Source organism: Lates calcarifer, linkage group LG15, assembly GCF_001640805.2.
Source record: "Lates calcarifer isolate ASB-BC8 linkage group LG15, TLL_Latcal_v3, whole genome shotgun sequence".
NCBI classification, from domain to species: domain Eukaryota; kingdom Metazoa; phylum Chordata; class Actinopteri; family Centropomidae; genus Lates; species Lates calcarifer.
Window position 1 is genome coordinate 20,200,826 of NC_066847.1, and position 12,481 is coordinate 20,213,306.

Sequence of the window (12,481 nt, forward strand, 5' to 3'; positions counted from 1 at the left end):
AGGTTTGCCTCTAGTTTTCCATATGTGTCATCAAAGTGTGTAAATTAAATGAGCTGTTACAGAACGCCATTGATGTGTGAGACACAAGTAATTTGAGGGAATTCTGCAATAGGTTAAGCCACGTGTTGTTTTGTAAGACAGGTGTATCTTATAGGTACTTAGACAGATACATAGACAGATAAAATGAGGTGAGGGAAAATCTAAGGATCTGGGTGCCCCATGTTAGTTATGAGCTAATGACAATTTTGACAAATGAACATGTTTCTAATTAGTGACTTACCGAGAGTGGGAATTGTGTACAGTTTATTTTGAACAGTTCTAACTTTATGGTCATAAGCCACCACGGAAAACCAAAACAATCCAGAGCCTGTGATTGCTTATTTTTATGTCTTTATTGTCTTTACATGGACGTTTATATATGAGGTTAGCAGTTTTTGGTGCAGCAGCTAATTAATGAATCACTCAACAGACTGTACCATGGCAATTATCTATGTCTTATTTTCTTATAGCTTTTGTTTAGGCCTTCCTGCATGTGCATAAACAGCTTCAGCAAAAAAAAAAAAAAAAAAAAAAAAAATCTGTGGTGATTTGTACAGTACAAAATATCTTTATCTACAACATATCTTTGCTTAACTCTCAGAATATTATTTTATATGTAAGTAAATATAAAAGATGGATCTATTTAAAATTGTGGTCAAACATGAAGTGAGGAAATTTCTCTTCAAGGATTTGGAGCTTGGAAATGACTGTATCTGATAGGAAGGCAGAGGAATTAAAACCTCCCATCTGCAGAGTGACATTAATTCCTGCATTCTGCTTCATTGTAAAAGTCAGGATTTTCAATTTGAAGCGATTCGGCAACTAGCTCTAATTAACTTCAGCATGTGGTAATTCTAATTCTCCAGTAATCCCCATTCCCTTTTTGTCACTTTCTGACACAAGTTTGTATCTGTTACACTCGCTATCGCTGTTTCTTCATTTTTGCTGTCTCCTTTTTTTTTCTCCCCTTTCAGTCATTTGCTCTCTCTGTGCGGAGCCTCTGATGACTTCCTGAGTTGAGAGGAGCCAGAAGACTGTCTTATATCTTTGTGCCTCTCTGTTGGGAGTCTGGCCGCTTATGTAGTTGAGGGAAGTGAAGTTGGCATGAAAGTGAAAGTTATTTGTTTCAGATGCAATAACCCAAGGGATAAGCCAAGGACTTGTGGGCTGCTGATGTGCGACATGTTAGTGGAGTAGCAAGGAAGACGACAGGTCTGCGCGTGTTTATGTGTCAGTGTGTGGGAGGCGATGTTTAAGTTTGCTGAGGGCAATGACACTAGTACTCTTTGTGCTGTGATGTTGAAAGCACCTTCAGATTTAAAGTGCCTTCTGTGAAAGCTAGTGGGTTGATTTGTTTGGGCTACAGTGAGCCATAGTTGACTTCCTATCAAATACCAGTTCATATCTGATCTCTTTCAAAAATCTATATTATCCATACACAAATAACTCAAATATAAATCTCTAAATAACCATGAATGTATTGTTTTTTTCATATGTATTCATATATTCATTACAGCAAATGGAGAGAAAAAATCAATTTCATGCTCCAGGATGTTTTTGTGAAACCATGTTGTTTCTTACCTGCAGTGTACCACCATGGGCCCTGCATCTGGAGGATTGCAAGCTTTCACCCGTCTCAGGAAGGCCAGGAATGGAGTGGGGTGCTCTGGTACCCCATGGTCTGGCCAGGCTGTGAACTGGAACTGCCTCACCTCTCTCTTCTCACTGGAGCCATTCTGAATATGGAGATGGAGAAAGGTTAGTGACCGTCAAATCTCACCTTGACCACATGACCATTAGGAAAACAACATCAAAATGCCTCTTACTTTAAAAAGTGCAAATGTCCTGACACAGTACGTCGCCAGTTCTACTGTGTCTAGCAGTGTCACTTGGATGAGACCGTAGGTTTCTGTCCCTCTTGTGGGCCAGTACTGGTCACATTTCACCTGTAATAGAGAGAAATATCACATTAAAGAAATGCCAAATAGGAATATTTGAATTCTTTCACCCCTATAGTTAAAACAGATTAATCTAGATTAATAATTAATCTAGATCTAGATCTAGAATTTTAAGATCTCCATTTTAGGTGTATTTACATAGTGTAAATGTTTTTTTTTAACAGTGCCCTGCCTCACACATACACACATACTATACATAGTCAAGTGATGGTTAAAAAAAAAATGCACAAATTCTCCTCATTCCCGCTGACTGGGCTTGATTTTGTAATCAATGAAATGGCTTGCGATTTTTGTATAGAGCCGACGGTGCTATTAATTGTCCTGACATACTCTATAATTACAAAGGTAACCACAGTTTCCAATCATATTACCGGCTCAGCTTTATTGCTTCTTGAGTGTACAGCTTTGTTTCACTGTGAACGGCCAATAAAACACTGTTCCATTATAGCATTAGTGCTTAGCTGACAAAGGGAAGCACTATTGGTGTTGGGGAGGAAATAACTGGGATTCAATTCAGTTGTTTTTCTCCATATTGTCCATTAGAACCGTTGTGGTTTGAGCAGTATGTTCAGCACAATCAAAACCTCAGCATGCTCATCAGCATATCCTGTTGCCTGATACTCTGTGACTGTTCAGTAGTATGAAACCTGGACACCAGTGTGAAATATTCAAATATCTAACAAGTGCACTATCCACTAATTTTATTTCCTAAGCAGCTGTTAAAACATTGACACAAGGAGCAATGAAGTGACTGTGATACCAGGAGTAATGAAATGATTCATAATAACATTTACTTGCAAATACTCAAGCTTTAGATATGCAAAATGTACAAAGACAGCCTGAGTGGTTCCTAGCAAATGATGTGACGGATAAATATGAAAGACAGAAACTGTTAGCAACAACAAAAGCACATTATGAACTACAAATGTCAAACAATATAATGGTATGGTGGGAAGGTGGGGGGTGGCTTGCAGGAAGCTTTTGTGGCAGCACCAAGAAGCACTCTCATGTTACATATAATAGGGCATCTATGGCGGGAAACACCTGATGGCATAGACCAAATTTAACTGAAGAATGATGCATTTTACAGTGCAAAGCAGCTTATTTGCTTTGCAGATTGTAAGGATACTGAATGAAAGCTGCTGTCTGGATTGAGTCAGCACCCCAGTTAACACTGTGCCAAGCTCTTAGAAAAGGCATACAAGTGTGAAGGTCAGTAGCTTATGAAGCCTGTGCAAGCTTCCATGTGCTCAGTCAGACACTGTAAGATGTGCCAGAGAGAGAGGAAGTGCTTTTTGACCATGTCAACCTTAAAGGAGAAGTGAGTTCACACCGCCAGGCAATGTGGCTTTTCAGTCTTTTCAGTCTTTTTTTAATCACTGATTGCAATCCATTGCCTTCAGCAGTGCTTGGCTAATGAAATAAGCCACCAATCAGTCATGACTTAACAACAACAGAGTGTGTTGTTGTTAAGAGAGGACTGGGTATGAAAGTCGGCAACAGAATGTCTTGGGGAATAAATATGAAGCTATCTAGCAAGGGCCAGAGCACAACATACTGTCCAACTTGAATGGAAAAAGGAGAGGAGGAGGACAAGGACATCAGTTTGATTGTCACTGATGGAGGGTTAAAATAGTTGGGAGACCCTGCGTTGCAAAATTTGTGTGGCAAATAAGGAAATAAGGAATGGAAAAATTATGTCATTGGCTTAAAAATTGCATGTTTGAAAGATTTAGTTGATGTGAAAATAACTTGCTTGACTTTTCTCAGACTGTCATTTTCATGTTTTTATGACTTGTGGTTAATTCCAAAGCTAAAAATAAATCAAATGCATCCACACTCCTTTAACCCTGTAATTTCAGTTAAATACACCTCACTTTATTCATGTAGTGCTTTCTATTAGATAGGGACCACTGCAGAATAGTAAAGCTGTTTCTTTATTTCCATCTCTTACCCTGGACCTCTCCTCCAGTTTGGTCATCATGACAATGATGGCACTCCTCTGCTCCCAGATCATCCTCCAGAAGTCACCAAATGTCTCTGGCAGAGATCCTTGGGTGGCAATGTAGGCATTCTGCTTCCTGTAGCCATCAATGTAGTTGGCATTGATATAGTCACTTCCAGGGATACCTAAGAAGAGACAAGTGACATGAGCTGAGTTGGTATGGTAAAAAAAAAAACAAACAAACAAAAAAAAAACAAAACATAAATACAAAACAAACATTTAGAAATTTAGATGTGTGAGTATAATATTTCAAATGAAATCGTTAACTTTTTTGTGTGGACTTTGTTTTTGTTTTTTGTAACATCAGATTCTGCCCCACATAAGGATCAGATGACAGTGTGTGAGGCTATCCTCTGTGTTTACTGTCAGTTAAGACAACATTAATTCGAAAAGTAGCATAAAGTAGTAACATTTGGAGCCAGTGTTACAGTCCATAAGAATTTGTATTTGCTATCAACAATGCATTTAAATCCACAGTTTTGTGTCATACGTCCATATCTGCAACCAAATTACAGATAAAGCTTGGTCTATAAAAGTCTATCACCTCACATGGAGAAAAACAAACCAACAAAAAACTAGCAAAACAATTTTCCCCCTTCCCCCTCACTCCTCCTTCCCTTTGCTTATATTAAATGAAAGGCACAGCAGCCTTTTTGAATCCAGGGGAAAGAGACAGAGCTGACAGCTAGTCAATGCTTTAGGACTGGCAGTTTAGGGGCTCCGTGCACACATGGTCGACCAAGATAAGTCTCATCTGCATGGATGCCACGTCCCAGAGAATCCCCTCACTCAAACAGCTTCCTCTCCCTCTCTCCCCCAGACTGCCTTTTACTCCCAGGTAACTTATTCAACATAAAAAAGCAAAGGAAATGGAATATGAACACATTCAAAAACCCACCCACATCATTTTTTTTCTACTCTCCCCCGCCCTCTCTTTTTTGCTGTTGAAGTTGTCCACACAGCCAGGCGGCTGCACATTTCCGTGATGGACAAGGGATAAATACAATTAAGCCCAGTGTGTTTTCAAATTGAAAAGAAAAAGCAAAAAGAGACATTACTGTGGTTTAATGAGAATGAGGCAAGTTGTTTAATGCATATTTGCAAATGGATTTTGCCTTTATACTTTCTGTCACTCAGGATTTGTATAAATTCTACCATTTTCTCTGTCAGTGTGCTCATTAAGAAATAAACATTGCTGCATTGTTGTTTGGTACTCAGTCCTCCTCATAAAAAAAGCTAAGGAATCTCAAAGCAAATACAGAAGGATTTTATGGAGCAGTATGTAATTCTGATAATGATGATGATTCATAGTAGCAGCAGCAGTAGTAGTAGTGGAACTAGCAGTAGTGTATTCATTTCAAGACATTGCGCAAGAAAATGGCCATGCACTCTTAGATTCCTACACAGTCTACAGTGAGTCTACAGAACAAATTTATAAAGTTGTCATGTTAGATTTTGATTAGACTGTCTCAATAAATGACCTATTTGCAGAACAGGGTGCAAATGACTCAAGAATAGCTCTTGTCACTGAATAAGAACAGACTTGTGACAGATAAACACTAAATATAGAACAATGGCAAAATGAGTGACTTGAATGTTCCAGAAATATCATAGGATTCACTGAATTTGGGGGGAACATGGAATTTGCAACAATCATGCTGACAAAAACTGAGACATACTAATTGAAATTATTAACTGTAAAATTTTGCCAAATGAAGTGTAGACTAAGTTTTAAGGGATTAACTTTAGATACCAGTTTAATCCTGCTAAGCCCATGTTTTGTGTGGTCAGGCAACTTGGCAAGAGGTTCCTTGTCAGTCGTTGCAAGTAGAACAAATGCAGTGATGTCAAGACCATTAAAGTCCACAAATGTTCTCAAGCATCAGAGCGCCTGTATCCCAAAGATTCTGCTGATCCATCCCCACATCAATAAATTCTGAGAGTAGTTGTCTTGAAATTCTGATGTCAAATCCCAAATCCCTTTTTATTCAAAGAACTCAATCAAAGTAAACAATAGACGCATTGCTTGCCAAAAGGCTTTGTTTAAGATTAGAAGGAAAAGAGGAAGTCCCTCATGTCCCCCTGGCTGAGAACTACTCACTTGCTACAGCACAAAAGCTCCAATGCAGTTGTGCAGATGTGTTTATACGCCTGGCTAATGGAGTACCATCAACACTCAAGCTGTGTGTTGTTTCTGAGAGACTGCAAAAAGGGCTCTCTAAGTCTTTATCTATCTGTTTTTGTCACATTAGCCATTTACTACTTTGATTACTTTCCTGCGCCCTCCATGGGAGCGGCTCAATGGAAATGGTTAATTAATAGCTGTGTGTGTATGTGCAATTGTGTTATTGTGTAATTGTGTTAATCCAATAAACTGGCGAAGGAGCCCGCACTTAACTAGCCATTTCAAAATGTCCTTTTATTCCTTAGAAGCTGCACTGTACAGGGCAACACATCTTAAATGTGCCAAGTACTCTTACTGGACTGGTTCAAGTCAGGTTCACAATGGACTAATCTGAAACAGTGAAAATATGAATCACATCTTGAGTTTTGTCTATATAATAATAATTAGTGACACCTTGTCAATTGGCCAATAAAGTCTTTAAGTGTTTATCTTTATCTTGTGTTTTGTTAAAGTAAGTAAAATAGATGCTGGTAAAACTTACTGGCATCTTTCACTATAGGTGATTGTTTTATGCTTCCCTTAGCATTTCTGTCTATGCAAGCACCTTAGGCATGAAAGGAAATAAATAGTCTGACATGCTTGTGTGGGAATATCATTTAAAAGTATGGTGCACTTGCGCTCCTGAGGTCTTAAAGATACCGTTGTACTGGCTGTCCGCAGAATCAATACAGCAGTTAGGAGGAAAGATATTGGTGGGCGGCATACCGTCAATAGCAGAGAGCAAGACTCTGGAATGGTCGTAGGCAATCACGTTGGCATATCTGTTCTTTGGTTTGTTAACCTCCAGATTAGAGTGCTCCCATGTGAACTGCTGACCTGGATCGATGGACTGTAAGAAAAGAATATTTGTTATTATTACAATATAATATTTTGTGCTATTGGAACATTTTACAAGAGGTGTCTGAAATCTTACTGAAATTTGCTTTTCAACTCACAGCTAAAACTGAAAATTTAAATCTGTTCTATTGTAGTTTACCGATGTCATTTTTAAGTTTTGCTTGAAGCTCAAGGCCATACTTAGCCATAGATGCCCAGTATGTCTTCAGACTTTTACCTGGCCTTTGTATGTCAAGACTTTGAGACAGGCAGATTATAAAAGTGAAAGTTTTGATGATTCAAGCTTATGTCTCTGAAGTGTCTTTTTTGTCTCACAATCTATTTTTGCATGTATTTGCACCGATAGCACAGAGAGTAAAGGCCAAAAATCTGTTTTGTCATGCATAAGTAGCATTTTTAGTACTACTTGCACTTCCTTGTGTGTACAAGACAATTATGAAGAAAAACATATTGATAAAATATTGCTTTGTCTCTAGCCATTCAACATGGAAGAGTTTGTCTTGCACCTCAAGGTCAAATAATGAGTAGCTAAAGACTGCCCTTTTAAAGCTTACTATTTTCACCAAGTGAGAAGAATATAATCACACATACTTTTCTTAGTTAACATGACATCTCTCTAAGTTGGTCTGTGTATTACAATATCATGTAGTTCTTCAACTGTCCATTTTTTAAAGGAATGTTTTTTTATGATTGCTGTTAGATGTTTTTGCATTCACACCACAAATCAAGAAATTCCTGTATTTAAGTTTACACAGTGCATATGCTGGTGTACTGAAATGGCCATGTTCTTGATATAGAGGAGTCCAAAGGAAATGATTATGTTTTGACTGATTTAGTGGATGAATAGTCTAACCTAGACTTTTGTTCTTCTCTGTTAATTTAAGAAGAATCTATTCTGGCTTCTATGCAGCTTGTGGAATATGGGGTGTCAATAGACACTGGGATCTTTTGATCTTCAAATCTTAAATTATAAGTCAAATAGTATTTTGTGGAGGAAATTTGAATTAAGTGGATAGTTCAGTTGAGAACTATGTGAAGTATGTGTTGTATTTGGCATGAAAATACCCACTGCATATAAATGATTAGATTTACAAAAAGGATACATCTAAATTGGTCACAAAGGAAATGCTTTTGTTCCATCGACTTTGCTCATTTGATTAGTAGGACTTTATGGCAAACACTAGAATACCACACTTGAGACTAGTTTAACAGAATTCGCTATCCAAGTTCTCTTTTGGCTTTGTAAAGTAGAGATTAATAATGGTCCCTCATCACCAATAAATGAGCTATAAAATATAATATCACAAAGGGAAAATACAAAGACATGAAAGATAGCATTCCATTTCATATTACAGGGAAAATATTGGGCTTGTACTTTCAGTGACCACAGATACTTTTATATGTTAATCTCAACTAAAAGTAGAAGAAACTAAAGTGCAATAGAAGAAATAGCAATTAACAGCCACATTAAGACAATGACCATTCTTATAATCTAGATAGATCTGACTATGAACCTGCTTTTATGGTTAATTTAGGATAATTTATTTGAATGATAAATGCATGGAATTAGCTTTATTATTTTCTTCCAGACCAGTTTAATGAAGGCAAACTTTAGATCACTACTATGGCCATGGAAGGAAAGACATTAGACATTTCAGCACTGAGTTCTTTATGTGCAGAAATCACCTTAAACAGTGATATGGGGGTGGGCAAACCAGTGGCTAAGCCTGATATTTCATCAAAATATGTTGAAACTGTATGCTGCAACATTGCTCATAATAAAAATCTTTATTTTATTGTGCTAGCAAAATTGCTTTCCACTGCTCTTGAATAAGCACTATGAAATTGGAATTCAGTGTACTTAATCTGCAGTAATGATTGGGCAGCTTGGCAGGCACCCATATAGTGACCTCATAGATTTTGGAGCTGTTGAAGGACCCGCAGAGAGAAATGGGCAGAGGAAGGGTGGCCGTTACTATCTCATACAATGCCGTAGAAAGAACCTCTTGTTTGCATAGTTTTTCAGGCTCCACAAGTGTTCTGCAAACATAAGTTGATCCCACAATTCTGTTCCAATATGAGGAACATATTTACACTGTCTGACTACAGCCTACAGGGTTTTGAGGGCACTTAAATTGTAAGGACTTTGAAATTTGAAGGTCTAATCACACCATACATAAATATAACTATCACCTTGGTTCAGTGGTGTATTTTTATTCTGATAGTGGCTTTACATTCCAGAGTGAGACTTGAGCTGAAGTGTAGATATATATTAACTGCCTGTGTCAGTAAACCACAGTCATTACATTAGTCACACCTATCTGCTAAGCAGTAAAACATTAGGTTTCTCGAGGATACACAGTACTGGATATCTTTCTTTATATAGTTTACTGCATGTATGTTGTTGGCCTAATCCAGCACATTCATACTGGAATGTGTAGGGTTTCCTCTGTGTGCTGATACAAGCACCCCAGAAATTTAGTCCTATTATTTCATTTTGCCGCTAAGATTATTGCACATGGTGCTGAAGTGATGAAATTAGACAGTATGTTCTTTTTTAATGCTTTACAACTGCTCACCATATAGATACCCCATATTATCATAGTGTATTAAATGATAAATACTGATTTCACCTCTAAATAGCAAAAATTACATTACTTTCTTTGCTAATTTTTACTTGGTTTAGTGTTGTAGGTCTTTTTCATAGCAGACATGTTTGACTTGTTATAGCATTAAAAGCACAAGTGTAGGTAATAACTTTAATGATGGCCTGTTTTCCTTTTCATTCAGTGAGTGAGCCAGCAGGCACAATAGCAGGAGCCTGGACCTGGAAGTGGAATGTAGCCATTATTAATGTTATTAATTACACCTGTTTGTTTCCTACTATGACATGTCAAACAGCCTACAGTGAAAAAGGCATGCTGGCTAATTGTAAATCTCTGACTTATTCTGATGAAGATATTTTTCATGAAAGTATTTCCTAACTCCTACCCCTCCCTATTGGGCACGCATCTACCAAACCCAGTTGACACCTGCTTGAACTGCTGTGTGGTTGGCATGGGCATGCAATGATAGGATTAAGGCTTCCAGGAAAATATCATTAAATGCAAGACTGTGGTCGCTACCCACCACACTAAATAGTGACAGGAATTTGAAATCACAATTCATGTGAGCACCTGTTGCATGCTCATATTTAAAACTAGACACTTGCTGTCTCTATGCCACAACACTCCTGGGACATTTATTATAGGTCCTCAATCAAGACTTCGCTGACACTTACCTCATATTCCTGTGAAAACTTCAGGTTGTCGTTGGCTTTCAGGCGCTCCAGATGATCTGCCAGGTCCATGATTGGGATTGGAGGGTGGCTTGCCATACCTGCCAATAAGATGGACTGAAGGTCAGTCGCCAGTCTTGTAAGAGGCTATCACCCAAGCACAAGCCAACAGTGAATCATTAGATAAGCAGCATGTGTGTTTAACAGGGGGGGAATGGAAGAGTGGATCTTGTTAGGCTAGTTTGTTCACTCAAAGCAGTGGCCATGCTCATAAAGAGGATATGGACACAGAAGCCAATGAGAAGTCATCGAGCACACTTGCCCCACTGGGACTCTCCCTATTGAGAGAGAAGAACGTTATTCACATGGAAAGCTGCAGTGAATAGTTAGCATGACAGTAAGACACAGACACAAACATCCCAGAAAACAAACAAACAAAAAAACATTCAAAATGTTAGGCCAGATGTTGACGTCTGCTTTGAGTGATGACATGTCATTTCAAACTCCGCCTCCTGTGATGACATAGCATTAACACCAGATGGATTAGATGGGGATGGGAATACAAGACTAGGCAGAAAAAAGGAAAAGAAGGGAATTAAAGCTAAAATCAAAAAAAGAAAACAAACAAACAAAAAACAAATCATGTCAAATGCATAATCGAGACCAACTAACTTGACAAATGGAGGTTACTGGGGTGACTGGGCGCACCTGAACCTGTGGAAGAAACGGCGGTGTAATTAAATACATTGCAGACGTCAGAGCAATGTGATGACTATTTTCTTCACAAACAGAAGGTAGAAATTGAAATGTGAAGTAGTTGAATGATTATGTGTACTCTAAATGGGACATTCATTAGTAACACACAAATCGTCATGCTAGAAGCTTGGCTATGCCACCATGCTTATTTCATAGAAATAAGAAAGCGTACAGGGAATAAAAATCCTAGCAGCACAAACCAAAGTCGAGCAACCACAGGATATTATATGCTGTTTGTTTTAACCTGAGGATGCTGATGGATGGATGGTGATATACTGCTTGCATAGTCTGCAGTATAAAGTTTCAACCTGCAGTTAAGTTTGCCTGACTTTGACAATGTAGAACTGACATTGTTGAATACTGGGTGGTAGTCAAGGGGTGTGTGTCATCAGCATATTTAAGAGCTTAGATGTAGAGAAAAAAAAGAGTTTGAACAATACTGATGCCTGCTAAGAAACTGTGTACATGCTGTTGCAATCAAGCCTACAGCTAAGGATCTGTGACTTAAGAATTCAGGTGCCATTTTGACACAGCAGTTGGTGGATCATCTCCCTCTGCAACAATGAGTTGCTGTTTCATTTTGGTTGCAGACACAAGTGGGCATTAGCTAATGGAAGCTGTGCCTCGTTTTCCCACCCACTATCACGTCTCTCTGAAAGACGGCAAGGGTGTTTCTATTGCAGCCTACTACTCAAAATCCATTTCCACCACTGGGGGACAATGAAAGTACCATTTCCAACACGGCATCGCTCAAACATCAAGCATCCTTAAGATGAAAATGTCCATTGAGGGGAAAAGAGGTGAAAGGAAGGGTAGAGAGAGTAGGGGAAAGAGGTGGTCTAATGTAGAAGCGCTTCAGGATTTAAGAGAAAGTGGTCATGTGGTAAGAGAAAAAAAAAATGTTTGGTCCTTTTTGAGCACTGAGATAGCCAAGATATCAGCTCTCCGAAAGGCAGTTGGGGGAAAAAAATGATGGCTTGAGAGGCGAGTGAAATAGTGGGAGGATGGTTGAGATCACTCTGAGCCAAAAAGGAAAAATACCCCTCTGCCAGGATGAAACAGCCAGTAATGGTTCTAACATCATTGAAGAGCTTTCATAAATATGCATAATCTTTTTCAAAAATGAGCCTGCAGAGATAATTCATCTTCCTTTCATACTAGCTGACCTGAAAAATATGGCTTTGATATTACAACGTTATTGGCAGTCTCTGAACACCTGTCCCAAAACAGTCAGAGCCAGAGGAACTCAAACAGCAGTTAAGTGTGTCTGTCTCGGTCAGGACGGGAGCAAAGATGCATGCCACCTTTTGAGGGTGATAAATGGACTGTGACTCCCATAGTTTCCCCAGTCGAGAGACGACCACATGACTGAGCCAAGGCGTGACCGTTGATCACCACTCACCTCAGCACTTAAGGTCAGAGCA

General features: G+C 38.7%; 1 protein-coding gene across 14 annotated transcripts in view; it reads right to left on the minus strand.

Annotated features, from left to right (window-relative positions):
• LOC108892381 (protein tyrosine phosphatase receptor type D) overlaps window positions 1-12,481 on the minus strand; it is a 344,319-nt gene that overhangs the window by 10,681 nt on the left and 321,157 nt on the right. For 8 of the 14 annotated variants that reach the window (XM_051076295.1, XM_051076293.1, XM_051076297.1 and 5 more), the window contains 6 exons: window positions 10,974-11,015; window positions 10,305-10,402; window positions 6,893-7,016; window positions 3,952-4,127; window positions 1,866-1,985; window positions 1,621-1,775 (listed from right to left, as the gene is read on the minus strand). In XM_051076295.1, coding sequence (XP_050932252.1) covers window positions 1,621-1,775; window positions 1,866-1,985; window positions 3,952-4,127; window positions 6,893-7,016; window positions 10,305-10,402; window positions 10,974-11,015 — 715 coding nt within the window. The remainder of the gene's footprint in view (window positions 1-1,620; window positions 1,776-1,865; window positions 1,986-3,951; window positions 4,128-6,892; window positions 7,017-10,304; window positions 10,403-10,973; window positions 11,016-12,481) is intronic. The other 6 variants (XM_051076299.1, XM_051076298.1, XM_051076303.1 and 3 more) reach the window with 1 other exon arrangement.